Consider the following 22,205-nt stretch of genomic DNA (forward strand, 5'->3'; position numbering starts at 1 on the left):
CACCAGGTGCTTCCGCTTCATGTCAACAAATTGGAACTTCACGTTGAAACAAAGGCAGCAACCAAGGGTTCTAACTCTGAGACTGAAAATGCTGCAACACCAGAAAATATTACAAATATCTGTCTCAACCAAGTTTATTGTGATTTTAATTATCCAATCACATTGCTGCAACAGGCAAGCTAGTGGGTTGTTTATGTTATGTCACTTTTTGCAATTGTTCTTTTCACTATATAAGGTATGTTAAATCACCATATTAATATATTATGGCATACCTGATCATATCCACTTAAACTGTAATGCCCTGACTACAGGAGTGTGATATAGCCTGGACACCAATATGAGCCCTGAGTAGATAGTTGGTTTATTGTCTTTGAAAGTAAATTGTTTTTCAAGTCAGGTGCATCAAACAGGATACACATAAGAAAGACAATATACTGTAAGACAACAATGATTTTAGAGACAGGTATCAATGACAATGATTCAATACTTTTCCCCTATAGTTGCTGTCCATGCAAACTGTTAATGCTAACTCTAACTAGTGTTACTCTAGTTGCTGTCCATGCTAACTGTTAATGCTAACTCTAACTAGTGTTACTCTAGTTGCTGCCCATGCTAACTGTAAATGCTAACTCTAACTAATGCTACTCTAGCTGTCCATGCTAACTGTTAATGCTAACTCTAACTAGCGCTACTCTGGTTGCTGTCCATGCTAACTGTTAATGGTAACTCTAACTAGTGCTTTCAACATCATGACGTTTTAGCTGACGACTGATTGTCATTCAGATAACTGTCTTTTATCCATTTTATGCAATGATTATGGTATAACCCTAATAACAGTGTAATAATACACATACACCTTACGAGGAACAACCATTTATTGACATCAAACACTGGAACATATAAATATATGACATTTTTCTTTGCCTTTTAGGTTTTGTAATCACTTTTGTAGACAAAGCCCATTACTGAACTAGACAAAGAAATGACATATTGCTTCCTCCAAGTTATTGAGCTCTCCTTTTTTATTTGGCTTAAAACCAAAATGTGTCCACAGGGGTGCAGTTGTTTTTGGCTTTGTTACTACAGCTTGACCTAAATACGTTCATTTCAGTAGCTGGTATAGTTTGAGATCGTTTGATAATGTTTCACCCCATACTCTGCTGCAATATTTGTTTTAAATAACTTTGTGGTGGAGTAGCTATAGTCATTCTCATCTACATGTTTCAGTTTAACTGGCTATAGTGACTGGCTTTTGCAAAACAAGACTTTTTTGGGGGGTTAAGGAAATGTATTAATTAAAGCCTCTGCAGTGTGCTCTGACTTGGTGAGTTGAACTATTTCAGTTCTTTGCACAAGCGTAGTGATCATTAGCAGTTCATCTCCATGTAACATGATCGGTTGTGTTGCCTTATTGGAAAGCATCCCTATGATTTCTTTTCTCGCTAATTGCCTTTGTGCCAAATCTAAAATCTACCTAATTGAAAACTGGAATACCTGACACTACAGCTGAATCAAATTAACCACCGGGCAGAATAGAAAACTAGCAGTACTGGAGATCGCTGAAGAATGGATTGAAAACTACTAGTATAGAGAGTCCTGTCAAAACTATCAGTCAGCTTAGCAAGCAGTGAGTTTGCACAACCAGTGTATTGTACATGAGTGTGAGGGCAGTGACTGAGTAAACATACAAAACCATTAGATAAACCTTTAAAATGTAACTTCAGGTAATAATAAACAGACTGCAAATCCAAAATATTAGCACAGCTTAGTGTGCTACAGGCATCCAAGCATTTTTCTAAATTTCTCCATCTTGAAAAGATTGGTATTCAAGGAGGGGTATTCACAGTTTATTTATCAAATATTGGTCCTGCCTGCTCTGCCCAGCCCCTGCCTTCAGTCGTTGGTCTGTTTCCAGGGAACACCGCTTGGCTTTCTGCTTCCCGGTTTGGTCAAGGTCCCCTCCCCTATGAGCTCTTGCCGTGGACCCAATGTTTCCTGTCTGCTCCTCACTCTGCCAGCCTCTCATCTTGCCTGGCATTAAAAGACTTGTTTTACTGAAACCCTGCCTTGAGTCTGTCTGTGTTGGCATATTGGGTTCAGTCTTGCAGCCCCAGTTAACGGTACGATCTGGCCAGTATGGACGCAGCCACCACAGACGGGCCCCAGCAAGCGCTCGCCAATCAGGACATACTACTCGGGTTGCATGACAAGACCCTGAGACCTGTTATGGACCAAATCAGTGCCGTTGTGCAGTCCCTCATTGACCTCCAAAGCAATGTGGCTGCCCTGAACTTCCCTGTAGTGTCCAGTTCCACACCCCTGTCTCGCAAACCATCTATCCCTGCTCCTGAGCGATATGATGGTGATCTCAGGGGTTTGCCAAGCCTTTCTGTTGCAGTGTTCTCTAGTTTTGGAACAACAACCTCATACATATGTATGCCAGTGAGAGAGAGCAAAAATCACTTATGTGATTGGTTTGCTCCGAGGTCCCAAGTTTGCCTGGGCAACCGCGGTGTGGGAGAGGCAAACCACTGTCTGCGCCATGTATGCCAGCTTCACTCTGGAGATGAGGAAGGTTTTTGATCATCCAGTTCGAGGTAAGGATGCAACAAGGCAGCTCATGTCTCTCCGGCAGGGTAACTGTAGTGTGGCCGAAATTGAATTCCGGGCTCTCGTCGTGGAGAGAAGCTGGATCCATGAGTCTCTCCAGGAGACGTTTCAACATGGGCTTAAAGAAAACATCAAGGATGAGTCGTGTCCCGGGCGGAGCCTAGTGGGCTCAATGAACTCATTGCTTTAGCCATCCGAATTGATAACCACCTTCAGGAGCACCAAAGGGAGAAGGCAAAAGCAGTCTGCTTTTGTCTCCTCCATGCCTATTTCATCTGTATTGATTGCTTCTGTTCCCCAGACTCCACCCAACCAGGAACCCATGCGGCTGGGCCGGACTCGCCTTTCCACAGAGCAATGTCAGTGGTCGTTCAACCTGAGGAGTTGTCTATACTGCTTGTCTATACTGTTGTCTATAGCCGCTGGCCGGTGCACCCAGCAAGAGTCGGCTCGGCAGTTGTGGGAGAGATACTGCTGAGCTGAACCACTTACTCCTCCCTCTCTCGCCATCAACTGGATGCCACTTTGGTGTGGCGGGGCCAGCATTGTCCTCTGTCTGCTCTTCTTGACTCCAGTGCTGATGCGAGTTTTTTTAGGCCAGCAAGTGGCCAGACAGTTCACTCTGGACACCACTCCCATCGACCCGCCTCTGGAGGCCAACTCTCTAAATGGCCTTGCCCATGTCATGGAGAAGACCATTCCTGTCCTCCTCCATCTCTCCGGCTACCACCAGGAAAAGATCAGTTTTCACATCATTGACAGCCCCCATTTTCCCGTAGTTCTTGGGCACCCGTGCTTGAAACTCCCCAACCCATACTTCAACTGGATCATGGGTAGGGTTAATGCATGGAGTTAATTTTGCCATTGTAACTTTTTACACTCAGCCTCTGCTCCAACTCTCCCCAGTTTGCAGTATTTTCCTGAGCCACTAGACCTCTCCACAGTTCCCTCAGTATATCATGATCTATCCTCAGTTTTTAGCTAACACCAGGCTCTGTCTCTACCTCCCCGCCGGCCCTATAACTGTGCCATAGACTTGGAACCTGGAGTGCCTCTGCTCAGCAGCTGGCTTTACAACCTCTCCTGGCCGGAACAAGAGGCCATGGAAACATACATTTGTGACTCCCTGGCTGGAGAGATATATGCCCCTCTTCTTCTCCAGTGGATGCAGGGTTTTTCTTTGTAAGTAAGAAAGATGGCCCACTTAGACCATGCATTGTCTTTCACAGCCTTAATCAGATTACTGTTAAGAACAAATATCCGTTGCCACTAATCAGCTCTGCTTTTTTCTCCCTCCACGGTGCCGTGGTGTTTTCTTTCTAAGTGGGATCTCAGCAATGCCTACTACCTTGTGTGCATGCGAGAGGGGGATGAATGAAAAATGGTATTTAAAAAACTTCTCCGACACTTTAAGTACCTAATTATGCCATTCGGCCTGATGAATGCACCTGCTGTGTTCCAAGTCCTGATAAAGTCGGAGGGTAAAGTTGCAGTGCCATCGGTGCAGGCCAACCTACAAGGCTGCTGGCGCATCTGGAATCAGGCCTGCGCTGCCCTGCTCCATGTCTCCACCCAGTCCCAGGTTAACCGTCACCGCACCCCAGCTCCTGCGTATGTCCCTGATCAAGAGGTGTAGCTTTCCACCAAGGACCTGCTGCTGAAGGTGGAATCCAAGAAGCTCTCTCACCACTTCGTTGGTCCTTTCCCAGTGGACAAGGTTATTAACCCAGTGGCAGTACGGCTCAAACTCCCAGCCGTCCTTCAGGTGCACCCCATGTTCCATGTCTCCCATCTGAAGCCCGTCTTCTCCAGTCCCTTGTTCCCCCCAGCAGTGGCCCCTCCATGCATGGGATGGCAGCCCAGTATATCCCATCCGGTGGCTTCTGGACGTACTCCATCGGGGCCACCCTGTAGTAACTGGTGGATTGGGGGGGATATGGTCCTGAGGAATGCTGCTGGGTCCCTCAAAATCACATCCTGGACCTTCCGCTCATCCGAGCTTTCCATGAGCTCCATCCTGACAACCCCGTGGGGGGGGGGGGTGACAAGCCTGTGGGGGGGCCCTCCCAGGACTCACCCTCTTTGACCCAGTCTCCCTAATTGTCTCCCTTATCTTGGCTACTCCCCCTGCCCTAGTTTCGCTGTCTCCTGTTTGTGTGTGTATGTGTCTTCAGGATTGGAGGCAGGTGTTTGGCAAGCAGAGCGGAGGTACACCACCTGCATCTCATTTACAGCAATCAACCCTACCCCTTATGTACCCAGCCTTGCCACATCCACCTTGTCAGACCGTAGTGCCTGCGCAGTTCAGCCTACACTTCTGGCCTTTATGTTGCGACATTGCCTGTTTCCTCATCTAGACCCAGCTCCCCATGTTTCCCACAGTCCTGCCTGCTCTGCCCAGCCCCTGTCTCCGGTCGTTAGTCTGTCTGTGTCGGCATATTGGGTTCAGCCTTGCAGCCCCGGTTAACATGAATTGTTTTTGTTTTTCTGGAATCTCTAAAAGTGCTGTTGTTGTTGGCTTTGGGCAAGAAATTCAACTTTTAAATGGAAAATAGATTGTCTTGACTAAAACTTACCAATGTCATGTGACCAGTGTGAAAGGTCACATGACCAGACCAGCTTACTACCTGCTTGGTAGAGGCTAGTTCCCATCGATGCAGAGAACGGTCAACTGAGCATGCGCAAGTACTCGTTGCCTCCGTTGTTTGGGTAGGTTAAGGTTAGGGCTAGGGCGGGGTTAGGGTTAAAGTTAACTAATCAGACGCAGAGTAGGGGTGGGTCTTCCTAGAATCCTAGCGCCTGGATGCTACGCGGGGTGTGTGGAGGCATGGTAGAGGCATTTCGCGCATGCTCAGTTGACCGTTCTCTACTCCATTTCCGTTCTCTGCATCGATGGGAACTAGCCTCTACCCTTCCTGCTTGCGCCTCAGGAAGAAGATGTCTTCCTCAGACTTCTACAAAAGGAAGTAAGTGAAACACCTTAATTAACAGATAGAACTATAATATTTGGTACATATATTCTTTAAAGGCTGTACTACTGAAATATATTGAGAATTGTACTCCTGCATATATATTTTGGTCGTAAGAGGTGTAAATTTGTTAATGGTCCCAATTGTGACCGCAGCCCAGTATCACGCCAAAACATGTAATTCACCCGCCGGTCCAACGTGTCAATGTCACGGTTTGCCTCGCTCAGGCGTGAAAAGTACACGCGTATATGACGGTGCAATGCCAGCAGGGGGCGATGATTAGCACAATGCCAGCAATTCCCCACGGAGGAAAAGAAGCATGCAGCATTTTCCAAAATCCCTCCCCATCAGGTATACGTGGCTGCTATATTTTTTTAAATATTTTTTCTGTTGCTTATGAGTGTTGTCATGTTAATTACATTTCATTTGGCGGTAGAGAGTCGACCCCTAACCCTAATCATCGCCCCCTGCTGGCACTGCACCTTCAGACACGCGTGTACTTTTCACGCCTGAGCAAGGCAAACCGTGACCCTGACACATTGGACCGGCGGGTGTATTACAGGTAGACTATGAATGGCGATGCAGAGGTGAACTCTCTGGAGGATGAGACAGATGTCCATGAGAACTAATTGGTGTTCCCCACCTCCCACTCCTGCAGTCAATCCATCTGATAGATGACTCAAAGGCCAACAGCAACCCTTCCTACAAAGTACAGCCCATCTTCAGTGCACTGAATGAGTCTTACAAAACGATGCCATAGTCAAAATGGTTGTCGGTTGACGAAATTATGATACTTATTGTGGCAGGCATGTTGCAAGCAATTCATCAGGGGCAAAACAATCCGGTTTGGATATAAATTGTGGAGCCTAGCACCCTTTGCTGCATGGCATCCCCTCTTTTTCTACTATCACTATCCAATGAAAGCAGAAAATTCCAAAAAAAAAAATCCTGACAGACTCGTTGGACTATAATGACATAAATTCAGTGTTCAATACGAAGCCCCGTTGTCTCCTGCTGTAATCATCAGAAGTAAGCTAATGTACAATTTCAGACTGTAGTAGCCTATTTCAATGTTAATGTTTATTCGGGTTTTGGTTTACTGTTTATTGCTCCAAAGGGGTGTGGTTAGCGCGGTCGCCTCACAGCAAGAAGGTCCTGGGTTCGAGCCCCGGGGTAGTCCAACCTTGGGGGTCGCCCGAGGTCATCCACTGTGTGGCGTTTGCATGTTCTCCCCGTGTCTGCGTGGGTTTCCTCCAGATGTTCCGGTTTCCTCCCACAGTCCAAAGACATGTAGGTCAGGTGAATTGGCCGTACTACATTGTCCCTAGGTATGAATGTGTGGGTGTATCGGCCCTGTGTGATGGCCTGGTGGCCTGTCCAGGGTGTCTCCCTGCTTGCCGCCCAATGACTGCTGAGACAGGCTCCAGTATCCCCGCGACCCTGAGAGCAGGATAAGCGGTATGGATAATGGATGACACCTTTTATTTTACTTTTACAGTGTTGGATTGTACGTGGTGTCTAGTTTCCATGTCCCGGCTTCTGTTGGTCATAAATCAATGAGCCACCCTCACATGAGCTTGCCAACGGCAGTTTTTGTGTTATTGTAAGTTGAAACGTGTTACGTGAGCAACAGTAATAGTTATGAAGTAAATTCTAACCATGTCTCATTCTTCTGTGTTGCATATGTTGCTGTTATGATTTTAAATGTGTAAATCGGTCTAACTGAACAGTTTGTATGCATTCTGACTATGCTGTTTTCCACCGGTCACTATTGTGACCGAGTATAAAACCTAATATTTCACTAACTTAACCAACAAATAATCAAAAAGGGCATCAAGTTTGTGTGTTGGGGAGGTCAAAGGAGTAAAATGCATGTACTCAAATTGCAAAGAAACATTTGGGAATAAACCGGTTAATTTCCTCAAAGCTTCATATTTTGTACAATAAGCCATTAGCACATCCAGTGTGGGTTTTTCTAGTTCTGTGTTTTTTCTGTATTTTGTTAAACATCAGTTTGTGACGTGTCTAAATAGACCCAATCAGAGAGACAGAAGTAAGCGAGAACACATTCCTGAAATGGCCAAGTGCCACGGATAACGTAGAGTCAAGTCTTTTGTGGGCACTGGTTTTTGTACAGAGTTACTGTGACGTTACAGCACTGTGACACTTATTTTGACTACTGGGGAAAAGGCACGGTGGTCACGGTCTCATCAGGTAAGAGAAACTCTTATTTCTGATAACACACACACGTCTTCATTTCTTCAACATAACACATTTTAGGGTAGAAGCAAGTTTGGAATTTGTGGTGTTTTTCTGTTGGGATTAAGCAGAGATGAAATGAAACGACTGCACCTATATAATCTGGCGGTCACATGTTGCTACTGTAAAACAGTAGTTTTACTGCTCATTTACAATCTCATTTATCAGCAGTTGCAAAATGTTCTGTGCTGTTACAGTTGCCGGTCCACGGCACTACCGATGTGGATACTAGGTAGTGATAATGCCGGTAACGGTAGTTCTGGTTGGCCGTGTGAAATGAATTGTGTAATGATGATAGCTGGGTGTTAACTACTCACTAGTAACCGTTTCATCAGGTAAGACTTTTAACATCATGCACAGTTTGAAACCCACACTGATTATTTGCTCAGGATTTAGATTTCTCTACTTTGTGTTTGAGCGGCCAGAGGCAGTTTGGTTGTGTTGAGTTGGCAAATGTCAGGTCCAGATTTCTGCCGTTGCAACGTAATGTGTTTAAAATGTTAATTAAGTGTAAAGATACGCAGCACAGTGCTGTCATTATTATCACTATTATCGTTATAGAATAGCTTACTTAGGAAAGTACGAACTAGCAAGCGTTTTTCTTTTTTTTTTCAATTAAGTTTTTAAAAAGATATGAACAGAACAGTAAAATATACAAACAGATAGAAATAATAATGAAAAATAACAGTAAATAGTTGTCTGGAAATATTTCAATATTCAAACAAATATTTTAATTAGATATTAATTTAGTCAGTGTCATTTCTCATATAAATGTTCAATTTTTCACAGTTCTTTTTAAATATATTCTAGCAAGCGTTTTGCAGTGATAAATATTCCGCTTTTATATCTAATTGCTGGTAAAATCAAAGCAAAAGGTATTTTCTGTGTATTTGCTACCAGACAGCCTTCACCAAAGCCGAGCTTATCCAGGGCAAACTTCAGTTTAAAAAGCAGAATGCAGTGTTTCAGCCGTGTAAAATGTGGAAATTAAAATGGGTTGTGTGATGTGCAGTATAAGCTACAGCAATGCCTAAGCCAATATTTGACAGTGTCACAGATTCCTCTCTGGTTTTCCAAAGCCTGAGTTAACCAACACTTTTTATGTAGCTTGAGGAATGTTCAGGGGACTTTGTTGAGTACATAAATGGTAAAAAATATTACTTTCAATATACTGCTTACTGGTGTGAAACTAACACGACCTTTGTTATCACAGGGAGGTTGTTGTGCCCCTGTTCTAGTCGAGCAACACCAGAATGTGTGTGACTTCCTGCAGGAGGACTTGTCAGTAAGAGAGACATGTAATGTGTGTATTGCTGTTGTAAGGACGGTTTGTCTCTCCTCTGTCAGCCACACCAAAGGCCCCTACTGTGTTTCCTCTGGAGCAATGTGGCCCCGAGACCGGAGACACCGTGACTCTCGGCTGCCTCGCCACCGACTTTACACCCGCCTCACTGGGCTTCAGATGCACCAACGCCGAGGGAGTTGCCCTGCCTGATGTACTTCAGTACCCCGCTGTTGAGAAAAACAGGGCTTACTTTGGAGTCAGTCGGGTCCGCGTGCAGCGAGACTACTGGGACGCCAGGAAAGTTGTCAACTGTGTTGTTGAGCATTCAGCAGGACAAAAACAATGCCGCCTTCAGAAGAAAGGTGAGTTACTTGTAGATGATGAAAAACTCAAACACTTTTTTAATCCAACATGTGAGTTGGTTTAAATTACATTTATTAGATCAGTACTTCGCGTATAATGAAGAAATTTCTGTTAAGTATTTTTTACAATTATCTTTTCCTTACAGAAATGTTTAATTGTCTTCTATGTTTCTAAACAGAAATGATTTCTAATGCAAAAGTGTATGTGCAGAAAAAATTCATAAATATATTGGATTTGACAAAATATAAGAAAAAAATGTAACAAACAGAATATCTTATGTCATCCAGTTGTTTTTTTAAGTGACCAAAGTAAAAACAAGGTTCAGTATTGAAATCAATAACTGATTTAGGTGTCTTAGAAATATCTGCAAAGTTACAAAGCTATGTTGTTGTAAGAAAGATTGGAACAGGAACAAAGGAAACACAAAGAACCTCATGATAGTTGTAATTCCATGTTATTCAAGTTGTACTGCGTCAGTGGCAGGTTGCAGCAAGTTGTACTGCGTCAGTGGCAGCTTGCGGCAAGTTGTACTGCGTCAGTGGCAGCTTGCGGCAAGTTTTACTGCGTCAGTGGCAGCTTGCGGCAAGTTTTACTGCGTCAGTGGCAGCTTGCGGCAAGTTTTACTGCGTCCGTGGCAGCTTGCGGCAAGTTGTACTGCGTCAGTGGCAGTTTGCGGCACGTTGTACTGCGTCAGTGGCAGGTTGCGGCAAGTTGTACTGCGTCAGTGGCAGGTTGCGGCAAGTTGTACTGCGTCAGTGGCAGGTTGCGGCAAGTTGTACTGCGTCAGTGGCAGCTTGCGGCAAGTTGTACTGCGTCAGTGGCAGTTTGCGGCACGTTGTACTGCGTCAGTGGCAGGTTGCGGCAAGTTGTACTGCGTCAGTGGCAGGTTGCGGCAAGTTGTACTGCGTCAGTGGCAGGTTGCGGCAAGTTGTACTGCGTCGGTGGCAGGTTGCGGCAAGTTGTACTGCGTCGGTGGCGGGTTGCGGCAAGTTGTACTGCGTCGGTGGCAGGTTGCGGCAAGTTGTACTACATCGGTGGCAGGTTGCGGCAAGTTGTACTGCAACAGTAGCAGGTTGCGGCAAGTTGTACTGCAACAGTAGCAGGTTGCGGCAAGTTGTACTGCGTCAGTGGCAGGTTGCAGCAAGTTGTACTGCGTCAGTGGCAGGTTGCGGCAAGTTATGTTGCGTCGGTGGCAGGTTGCGGCGAGTTGTACTACATCAGTGGCGGGGTTGCGGCAAGTTGTACTGTGTCAGTGGCAGGTTGCGGCAAGTTGTACTACATCGGTAGCCGGGTGCGGCAAGTTGTACTGCGACAGTGACAGGTTGCGGCAAGTTGTACTGCGACAGTGGCAGGTTGCGGCAAGCTGTACTGCGTCAGTGGCAGGTTGCGGCAAGTTGTATTGTGACAATGGCAAGTTGCACTGCGACAGTGACAAGTTGCAGCAAGTTGTACTGCGTCGGTGGCAGGTTGCAGCAAGTTGTACTGCATCAGTGGCAAGTTGTCCTGCGACAGTGACAAGTTGCAGCAAGTTGTACTGCGACAGCGGCAAGTTGCAGCAAGTTGTACTGCGACAGCGGCAAGTTGCAGCAAGTTGTACTGTATCAGTAGCAAGTTGTACTGCGACAGTGGCAGGTTGCAGCAAGTTGTACTGTATCAGTAGCAAGTTGTACTGCAACAGTGACAAGTTGCAGCAAGTTGTACTGCGTCGGTGGCAGGTTGCGGCAAGTTGTACTACGACAGTGGCAGGTTGTGGCAAGCTGAACATTGCTGGAAAGGAAAGGCTTAAGCTTGCCCATGCAAACTGAGATACTGGCTCGTATTTTTTCCTCTCTTTCCATCCTAACGTAGGCCATCTGCACTTAACATATGCACCGTGTAGTAATATGTCTGCTTCCTTCCATCTACTTGCATAATCCTTTGGTTTTCTTATTGTTGTCTTCCTGCACTTTGTTTCACCAACAATCACTGTTCAAAATCCTGTTTAGTACAGCTGCCATGGCATGGAAATCTTCTTACCGCAGTATTAGAGGAGAGTAATATTGCAGGTTTAATAATATTACAAGTCGTGGGGGGGTCAGTGCAGCCGTTCCAGACTCGCGTTTACACCAACACGTACAACGAATGTACAACACATACATCAACAAGTGTCAAACTCCCTCTTTAAGAAATGTTAATAGGCAGAAGATAGCTATCGAATGTCAACAACAAGCGGGCTTAACCTAAATACTTATTTACCCGCTCATTTATATTCTGTTCACATGGGGCTTTTAATTTTTGGGGAGGCCCAGTAATTTCTTATAATTGCAGAGATCATTTGTGAATTGGAGTTGTGTTATGTGTGTTACCTGCCCCCTGCTTGACCCCATTCAAAAGGGGATTATCAGGCTAACTGATGGACTTTCTGGTCATAATTCGACAAGCGTGTTCATGGCACGCGCAACTCAAATACACCACAAAATGCTGAATATTTAACAGGTCTACCACAAGAAGTCAGTCAGTTGGTATCAAACTTGCAAATCGTAAAAACAAATAAGTACGTAAGTTGCATCGCATTGCTTAAAAAGTAAAGCCATGTTTACTGGGGGAGTGTGTGATTTAAGTCAAGAAAGTATTTGGAGCCGCTTGGCAAGCCAGTTCTCCAGCAGGCTAAAGTAGTCCAGTTGAAATGCACCACACAATAATGTAAAAGCATGTGGTACAGTTAGTTGTTAGGCTGAATTTGAGTTACTTGTTTTTTTTCCTCCTCACAGATGTGCATTTAGTTGTGGTTTCTATTTGGTTTGTCTGTTGTAGTTTCAGAGGAAGTTGAGCCTCTTAGTGTTAACTGAATGAGGGACACTGAGAGGACAAAGAGAGCAGATTGTGCACAATGTTGGGCAGCGAAGCTCTCAGAGAATATGGGAAAGGCTGTTAGGATGGTGATGAGGTTGTTGTTGCAGGCCGACTGTTTAGTCAAGGGCAGGTTTCCAGCTGTGTGGGACTCTGTCAGTGTTAGCTTGTATGTACAGTCAATGGATATGCAGAAGCATGTACTGAAGCCCCGCCCCCTTATTGATTTTGTATATGTTGTAAATTTTAAAAAAATCCACATTTACACTCTAGTGACAACCAAACATGTTGGGGGGGGGGGTGACCAGTTTAAGCTCTTACTAACACGGCATAAAAAGTTAATGAATATAGTTTTAGTCTCTTACCCTCCACTTTAGCACATTTATTGCCCTTAGCTTCTGCATATATATCATTCTCTGCTTCTGCATACATATATCTGTGTATGTTTGTTTTTCAGTCGAGTTTCATCAGTTGCCAACTCTTAACGTGTTGATCTCTCCTGAGATGAAGAATGAGAGATCAGCTTCCTTCTCCTGCTTTGCCACTGATTTTTCACCAAATGCTCATGAAATCAAATGGCTCAGAGACGATGAGGAAATCCGTGACAAAATCTCTGAGATCCAGACCTCCTTTGAGCCCAAACGTAATGAGAATGGGACTTTGTACAGTGTCGTAAACTATCTCCAGGTTGATAAAAGTGCTTGGACGGAATCGGAAGCCAAGATTACATGTGTGTTTAAGCAAAAAGAAGAAAATGTCAACAAATCTGTGGACTATAATACCACACCGGGTGAGTAAACCTATGGAAAGCAGAAATGATCATAATTGCAATTCTAATGATTTCCCAGCTGTAACAGTTCAGTCTTGCTTAACCACTCCTCTCTCTACAGGTTCCACCACATGTACTGACCCATGTGTATATGTTGACATTGAGATCTTGCCCCTCAGTTTGGAAGACCTGTTTCTGAACAAAAAAGCTAAACTTGTGTGTGAAGTGCTGGAAAAACAAGGATCCGTTGAGTCTGTTGAGTGGCAGGACAAAGATGGGAAACCTTTAAACAAGGACAGTCATAAGAGCAGCCGAGGACCCCACAACCTCTACAGAATTGAAGTGGATGTCCTGTTTGAGGAGTGGAGCGAGGGGATGGAATATTATTGTGTTGTTGAACACAACGACTTAATTAAAGCTGTAAGGGAGCGTTTTCAAAGGGACAAAGGTGAGAATGTTTTTGGTTACAGTACATGAAAGACTAACAATGTATTGTGCTGTCATTTAGTGCATGTTTTACATATAATATATTTTAATATTAAATGTCAAATATGTTAACATATCTATAAAATATGATTGCTTATGGCAGGAAACAGGCTTGTGCTGTCTGTCTCATAAAGAATTTACTTGAATCACTGGATTATTTATATACACACACACACACACATATATATGTTTGTGTGAAGCATTCTCAGTTCTGGCACTAAGTTGTGATTGTTCTCTCATGCTTGCAGGAGAAACGATTAAGCGGCCATCTGTTTTTCTGCTGAGTCCAGTAGAACAAACTAGTAATGACGTGGTGATCCTGACTTGCTATGTGAAAGATTTCTACCCCAAGGAGCTTGTAGTGTCTTGGCTTGTTGATGATGTGGCAGCAGATCCAGCTACCTATACATTCAATACCACAAATCTTTTAGAAAACAGCGGATTCTACTCTGTATATAGTGAGCTTACGTTGAGCTTGGACCTTTGGAAGAAAAATGACAAGGTGTTCAGCTGCGTTGTCTACCACGAGTCTATGATGAAAACAACAGGAGTCATTATTAGGTCCTTTGTACAAAACACCAATGAAAAACCCAACCTGGTTAACGTCAGCCTTAACATCCCTCAAATTTGCAAGGCCGAGTAGATGTGATGTTGTGTCCATGTGTGTTTTGCTATGTGTGTGTTTTGTTTGTTGCCTGTGATATGACATGCTGTTTGTCTTTAAATGCAGAACTAAAATCAAAATAAAAAAGATTTACTTCAGGACTGTTTTGATGTATGTTCAATTCAGTTTGTATCCTCATTTCAACATTTTTGCAATGCCATATGTTTAGTTAACATACAAGTTGAAGAAAGTACACATCAGATGGAGGTATCAGCATACCAGCAGCTTAAAGTATAGTGACCAGTAGGCCATAGACATGTTTATATGCAAAATTAAATGCTCTAAAATGAAGCGTCCGATACTCATCACTGACCATAAAAATGAAAAATCCCCCAAACAGCCTAACAAGTAAAGCCTAAATGACACTAATCTTAACAACTACATGACTAGATGACTAATAATAACTTATTAGTTGTTGTTTTCTGTTGTTATGGTGCATTTATTTGTACTGTATTGTCTTGTCTCATGTGCCTGTGTTACCTCTGTTGGTTTTAGCCTGTCAAAATAGATATCTTTTCAAGAACTAAATCACTTAGCCTGGGCTCCCAAGACATCACTGTGTTTTAAGGACTCACAATAGTACTCCACAAGCCAAGCCACATGCATGCCATTATCTTTTCTTTTTATTTTTCTTTTGTAAAGAAGGGTCTTTCTAGAGCAAGTCAGGAATCACTGTTTTTGCCAACATCTCCATTTTATTATACAAATATGTATTGTGGACTTAGGACTAAGGTCAAACGTATTGTTCAGTTAGTAATCCATAATACACAACTGGAGAGCTGGGAATGAAAAGACGTAAGGCAGTCTGGTCACTGCCTCTTGCACGCCTGAGTATTAGTTTCAAATACAGTCAAGTCCAAAGAATAAGCACACAAGAAGCACACAAAACCCTTACACCATGTGCACTAGTTAAAGCTGCAGAATAAACCATGTTCTTTGTAAGGCAACAGAATCAGTGTGAATGAGAAGACAGCTTCTGGGTATATTTTCTGCGAGTGTACAAAGGGCACCAGGAACAGCTATCAAGTAATAATATTGGGTCGTGTAAGGATGTGTAGTCTCTATATGGTGGCTATTGTATGAAATCTTAATTTATTTGAAATTCAGTGGAGGACAAAGGTAAAACTGCCAATGTAACACCACGTTAATCTCTTCATGCAGAATTTATTTTTCTGACAGACAACCAGTGGGGTCATACCACAGAGACGGAGCAAGATAGCACCGGGAAAACAGCCATTACCTTCATCATCCTCTTCCTCATCACTCTGTTCTATAGCGTCGGAACCACTGCCATCAAGGTAGTGAGCCTCCATTACAAAACGTTAAGGATGAAATAGTTTCTGAGACAGCATGGTTTGATAAGTTAGAGTTCAATATCTGGCATTGGTATATCATGCAACTTGGATTTAGCATATTTCCCGGACTATAAGTCGCTGTTCTTTTGCTCGTCTGGCTGCTCCTGCGATATATATTCCAAAGCCATTTCATTCATTCATTTTCCAAGCCGCTTGTCCCAACTGGGGTGGCGGGGATGCTGGAGCCTATCCCAGCAGTCATTGGGCGGTAGGCGGGGAGACACCCTGGACAGGCCGCCAGTCCATCACAAGGTCCTATCCCAGCAGTCATAAAAAGAGTCGTATTGTTAATTAGATTAACAATGAGGCGACACAATAACTCAGACGGATAGCACGCTGATTCAGCTTGACTGTCTTTTTACTGAAGGCCTTCTTCTGTGGTGTTACATGTCATTCAACAGGTACGTTACAGCAGCAGCGCCACCACAGGCTAAGCCTAGTTACTACACATCACATCTCCCTCTTTCAAGCAGAACACCTGAACATGTAACCAAAGCAAATAAACCTCAGTCCTGTAACACCACAGATGCAGGAGGTCGAGTCTTCTTGTAGGTTACAGTAGTCCCCCTCTCCCGGAAGTGCGCCCTCGCGCTTAGTTTTTCCCGCGCGCTCTGAAGAGACTTATGAGGATCTGCACACTTCCGGACACCACAGCTGCCACCAATGTAACCGAGCATATCTTCCGCCCGCTGCGGGATTCGAACCAGCGTTGTACTGCACCACGAGGCGGAATCGCTAACCGCTCGACCAAAGGGGCCAATCTCAGCCAATCACAGCGCGTGTTGCAAAGATCAAAGGATGGCCAGACTCTCTCTATACACACGGCGCTGTCCTGGTCGCTGCACTAGCGCCTCCTCTGGTCGGTCGGGGTGGCTGTTCAGGGGGAGGGGGAACTGGGGGGAATAGCTTGATCCTCCCACACGCTACGTCCCCCTGGTGAAACTCCTCACTGTCAGGTGAAAAGAAGCGGCTGGTGACTCCACATGTATCAGAGGAGGCATGTGGTAGTCTGCAGCCCTCCCCGCATCAGCAGAGGGGGGGGGGGCAGAGACCGGGACGGCTCAGAAGAGAGGGGTAATTGGCCGGGTACAACTGGGGAGAAAAGGGGGGAAATCACAAAAGAGAAAAAAGGAAGGAATAAATGCAGTGGGAGCAGGATTAAGAAAACAGTGCCGTGCAGGGGTCTACACCCCGAGTATACATAGACACCGAAGAGACTTGTTGTTTCCTCACAACATGTTTTTCTCTCTGAGTGAGACTTATACTGCGATTCCCTTGTGGTCCGGGAGATGTGGTAATGCAACACAATCCAGTACAACTACACACAACAACAGGGTTTGAATAAGGTTAAATGAAACAAAGAGAAACGATCAAGAATGAAAACACACAAAGCTGTTGTCCTGTGGCAGTGAGGAAAAGAAGAAGGATGATGTTATAAAAGATGGCTGAGACACAACACATGTCATTACTAGAGACACAACATAGTGATTCTTCTTCTGTTTCTGAGTCAGTATTTCTCTTCTTTTTCCTTTCCAGATTAAATGAAAACGTGGAAAAGGTGACGAGTGATTGCTTTAAAAAGTAATGTTTCACATGTTGGTTCTTTGTCTACTCATTTGTTCAGAATGTAAGTGTTCACAACCGTCATTTCTCTCATTCACTATGTCGGCTTTGTATTCTCATTGAAAATAATAAATGTGGAACTGAAGAAAATGATTTAGGGAACTGGTACTTTTTCTCTCCTACTTCTTCGAGTAGGTTCTCATTGGGGTCCTGTTGGCTTTTAAATGATCAGATCTAATTTAATATCTGCCTCTCATATTGGTGCTGGTTCTGCCTTTGAAACGTGTTTAACTGCAGCTTGTTTGCTTTGAAATGTGTATTTTACTTTGCACCGCCCCCGCAGCTGGACTTACCAGACCATGTCCAGCTCTATATTCAAATGGACCGTTACTGCGGTGTGGTGGTAAAAACAGGCCAGAGAACTCAGTCAAGCAGCACAACAGAGAGAGAAGCCCACATGTAAATACTTCTGAGATATTTAGAGTTACACTTTAGTTCCCTATCTGGCAGAGCCAAACTTCACACCTGCTGTTGGCGACGCACCGCTGCTCTGTTCAGTCTTTCACTTCTGTTTTTCGGGAGCTTTTTTTGGTACCAGCATGTTATCCAACGCTTCCGCCTGCTTCCTGCCTGTTTCGCTCAGCCCTGCCCTGCTCTAGCTTTTGTGCAACAGCCATCCAGCTCCACCCGAAACTAAGCTCCTGCCACTGTGACAGTACATCTGCGCCCTCTAGCCTGGGTAACAAGACAACAGACTTAGTACTGACGGTAGACTTGGTGACATGTACACACGTCACAACAGGTATGTGTATCTCCAGCGGCTCTGAAAAAGGGCCCGAGCCATCAAACATTCACGTTGAACACTCTAGATGAAAAGAAACGCTTATCTTATACATACTTCCTGTGTCTCAGTGCAGCGGGTTGTCCATCCGACCGTCACCATGTCCCCTGACTGGAGGTGGGTCTCTGGGGCTGCAGAAGTGAGCCTTGTGTGCACCTACAGCGGTTACTACCCAGACGACCTAGAGGTGCAGTGGCAAATAGACAGCCGTGCTGTCGACATCGTTCCGGTCCAAAAGAAGTTTCAAGCTGTGGAAAAGGAGGGAAAAACTTTCAGCCTAAGCAGCCAGATTGAGTTGGACCGGAAAAACTGGACAAATGGCTCAAATGTCACGTGCAAGTCCAAACACCACGACGCCGAGTTGAGCAAATCAATCAGTATTTGTGCAAGTAAGTGCGGCTACTTCTCAGTGACGATGCAGCAGTGTCGTTGCTCCATCACTCCTCTCAACATACGCCTTTCACACTACAACTCCTTTAAAATGTACATTTAGGGGCGTCAGCAGAACACAACTGATGACAAAAGTCTAAACATTCAGAGAGAAGATGTTGAGCTTGGCAAATGCATGTTTGATTGATGAAGTTAAAGATAAGAAGTTACAAGAAGTAACATCCAGGATGTTTGGTCTGACTTGATCAATGCTTTCAAGTTAAATTAACTTGATTTTTGACTCGTTTGACCAGCAAATGATTTGAACGATAATCATGAGAGATGTTGCCACTGGATATAAAGATTTAAAGATATGATATGGCTGTTATGGAGTCAGATAAACACGACTTCGCTAAACAAGTGATCTTTTGGCAGTTTACCCTTCCTCCCCTCCTTGCATTCACCTGGAGACCCCCAGCTTCAAAACAGTGATGATGGCAAAGCCTGAGGTGACGGCTACGTGTGTGGTTGAGACTGTCTATGATGCCAAGGTGACCTGGCATGTCGATGGGGAAGAAATCTCAGCCACAAGAACCGTGCCGAACCGGACCGGCAGCAAGACCTATTTCAGCAGCAACCTGACTGTTTCCACAGACAAGTGGATGACGTACAGTCGCGTGACATGTAGGGCTGAACACCCCTGCTCCCCTCCAGCTGAAAAGACGGTGGATATAAGTAAGTCACCTGTACCAAATGATGTTCATGTGATATTTGATACAACTGAACTCTGCAGCAACCCCTGTGTTTGTTTCAAAGGGCTTACAGCGGACAGGGCCCCGTCGGTGCTGATCAGAAGATCTCTGCCACACTTGCTTCATGGAGACGATGCCGTGCTGGAGTGTGACGTCAGACAACTCTCCTCTAGCGACCTCTACGTCACCTTTCAGGCCAACGGAAGTGACATATCTGAAAAACAATTTGTTGATCCTTCCAAAGCCACAGGCCTCACTTCAACCACTCTCCAGTTCTCAGTTCCAAAAACCCACCAGGGAAAAGACAACACGTTCACCTGCAAAGTGAACCAAGGCTTCGTCAACAGCTCGGTATCAGACTCAACCGGACGGATTTTTGGTAGGTGACCAGCTGAACTTCTGTTGTCAGTTGTGTTTAGTCTATTGTTGTCCAATGTCTCTTTGTCAAACTCTTTCAATAGTAATTCTTGACTTTGTGTGGGGCCATTTAGGTGACCTGTCAATGGAGCTTCTTCTGGTCCCCAGTAAAGACTCAGGACAACAGAAACTCTTGTGCATTGGCTGGGGTTTCAGTCCCCAAATCAAATGGCTTTCTGGGTCTCAGGACAGATCGGCATCAACTAAAGACATCTTATTAGGTGAAGACGGTCGTGTGGCAGTAATCAGTCATCTCAATGTGCCTCAAAACGAGTGGACAAAAGCAGTGGTCTTTACTTGTGAAGTCTCTGACAAGGTTTTAAATAAAACTGTCCGCGATGAAATGGGCTTCTGTTCAGGTAAAGTGAAACAAAAAGGGAAGTAAAAACCTACACTAACTGTAGAATAACAGTCACTACCCCGAAGTAAATATGAAAATATAGTGTTTATAATTCCACTTATAACTGTACATTCAGAATATTTCTAAATGTATTTTCATGATCAATAAGAGTTCCACGATGAGTCATCCAGTATTAAGGAGCTGTATTTTATATATCATTTGGTCTTTATTTAATGATATGCCAGTCAGACATGTACATCATAGTCTTGTTCACTTTGACAAGGAACATTTTTTTTATTTTATTTTCAATAACAGCAGCATCATCTCGGAAAGCTGGTGTCTTCATTCAGGGTCCAGCTCTCCAGGAACTGCAGACGGATGAACAGTTGGCTTTCACCTGTCTTCTGGTTGGTCAAAATCTTGAAGATTTCTCCATCACTTGGAAAGTTGGTGGAAATAAGTCTCAGAGGGCATTGACTGAACCACGGCTGAGTCACGACAATGGGACGGAGACCATTCGTAGCTTCCTGAACGTATCAGCAAAGGCTTGGCTCACATATACACAAGTATCCTGTGAGGGGAAGCACCTATGCTCCACACAGGGTTACGAGACGCACATAAGCAGAAGTAGAGGTATCCTTACCAACACAAGCATACAGTTGACCTGCAGCCTCAGGCCCCGGTCACACCAGAAACTGGCAGTGCAAAAGAATGTTGCGTGCTCCTGTGGGAACAAACTTGCTGACCAAAAAACACTCGGCACAGTGAAATGAATGGAACATGGTGAGACCATCCAGTCTTGCTTCACAACCAACTGCAAACCACGCTGCATTTCTCTTGTGTAGTAATTTATCTTCTGGCAGAGCACAATAGTTAAAACTGGATGATTTAACGCTAGTGAAAAAGGGAGCTTCCTCCATTTTGGATCCTCACTAGCCACTGCCCCATCAGATGCCAACGCAGTCCAAGCAGTTCTGCTACTGGTTGACAGTGTGAATTTGCATGTCAGAGTTCCTCAAAGCTGAACTCTACGTGACGTCATCGAGAAATTTACTTTGCTACCGGATGCAAATCCACTGATAGCAACAGTTTCATTCAGAGTAGTTGGTTTTGGCGGGAAACATCCCTGTCGTAAATGCTGGTGTGACCAGGGCCTTAATATTGCAGGACAAACGGGTGGCATCAATAATCAACCCTGCATTAATACCTCACCATTATCTAAACTGTCGCTTGTGCTCCCATAAATGAAATGATGGAAATGAAAAGAGCAAAATACTCTGCTCATTGTTGTCTTCCTTTTTCCTTTCAAAAGATCCTAAGCCGCCATTTGTGAAGATAACAAGGCTGAATGACACGGACCTGCCGGGCTCAAACATGGAAACGCTCATTTGCCTTGTGACTGGATTTTCCCCCTCTGGCATCTTAGTGTTTTGGGAGAAGGACGGCTTGAGGCTGCCAGTATCACAATATACTATCAGCCCTGTCTGGAAATACACAGACAGCAACACCTTCTCACTGAACAGCAGACTGAACATATCCCGGCGGTCCGAGAGGGACCAGGAAGCTGCATATTCCTGTGTAGTAAAACACGAGTCATATGAGGAACTATTCAAAAGCACAGTACAACCTGTGTTTGGTAAGCAGCAAATAATAATATTTAGTTGAAGGAAGCATTAGCACTTGTAATGTACAGTTGTCTAAAAGAATAGTTGGGTTTCCAGGGTTTCTATTGTGTATCCTACTTAGACAAAGTCAGACAACTCGTGGGTGTATGTGTGGCTGTGCTTGCAGGGTGAAGGTAGGTTGACAGGGAGTCTGGCCTCGCTGAGCTCAGCTGCTGCAGGTCTACCGGGATCCTCTTAAAAGAAGGGAAACACACTTTCTCTGAAACCGAGTGTTCATACTTGTTACTCGCTAGCCTGCCATTCACCATTTCTCTTCATTCTACGAATGGTCCAAGTAGATATCCATCATCTGAGCTAAGCTAGGCTAAACTCACCGTTCAACGTACCTTCAAACTACACGCAGATATAACAGGGCCTCCGGGTGGCATGGCGGTCTATTCCATTGCCTACCAACATGGGGATTGCCGGTTCGAATCCCCGTGTTACCTCCGGCTTGGTCGGGCGTCCCTATAGACACAATGGGCCGTGTTTGTAGGTGGGAAGCCGGATGTGGGTATGTGTCCTGGTCGCTGCACTAGCGCCTCCTCTGGTCGGCCAGGGCGCCTGTCAAGGCGGAAGGGGGAACTGGGGGGATTAGCTGATCCTCCCACGCGCTACCTCCCCCTGGTGAAACTCCTCACTGTCAGGTGAAATGAAGCGGCTGGTGACT

At 44.8% G+C, this 22,205-nt stretch overlaps 1 protein-coding gene across 1 annotated transcript in view; it reads left to right on the top strand.

Annotated features, from left to right (window-relative positions):
- The window catches only part of LOC130131917 (immunoglobulin mu heavy chain-like), a 79,834-nt gene that overhangs the window by 54,134 nt on the left and 3,495 nt on the right, over nucleotides 1-22,205 (top strand). The window contains exons 4-11 of the mRNA XM_056301644.1: nucleotides 7,745-7,793; nucleotides 9,186-9,485; nucleotides 18,065-18,382; nucleotides 18,798-19,101; nucleotides 19,156-19,493; nucleotides 19,606-19,890; nucleotides 20,187-20,504; nucleotides 21,184-21,507. Of these exons, the coding sequence (XP_056157619.1) occupies nucleotides 7,745-7,793; nucleotides 9,186-9,485; nucleotides 18,065-18,382; nucleotides 18,798-19,101; nucleotides 19,156-19,493; nucleotides 19,606-19,890; nucleotides 20,187-20,504; nucleotides 21,184-21,507 (2,236 nt within the window). The remainder of the gene's footprint in view (nucleotides 1-7,744; nucleotides 7,794-9,185; nucleotides 9,486-18,064; nucleotides 18,383-18,797; nucleotides 19,102-19,155; nucleotides 19,494-19,605; nucleotides 19,891-20,186; nucleotides 20,505-21,183; nucleotides 21,508-22,205) is intronic.

The sequence above is a fragment of the Lampris incognitus genome, assembly GCF_029633865.1.
Source record: "Lampris incognitus isolate fLamInc1 chromosome 5 unlocalized genomic scaffold, fLamInc1.hap2 SUPER_5_unloc_1, whole genome shotgun sequence".
Lineage (NCBI taxonomy): Eukaryota > Metazoa > Chordata > Actinopteri > Lampriformes > Lampridae > Lampris > Lampris incognitus.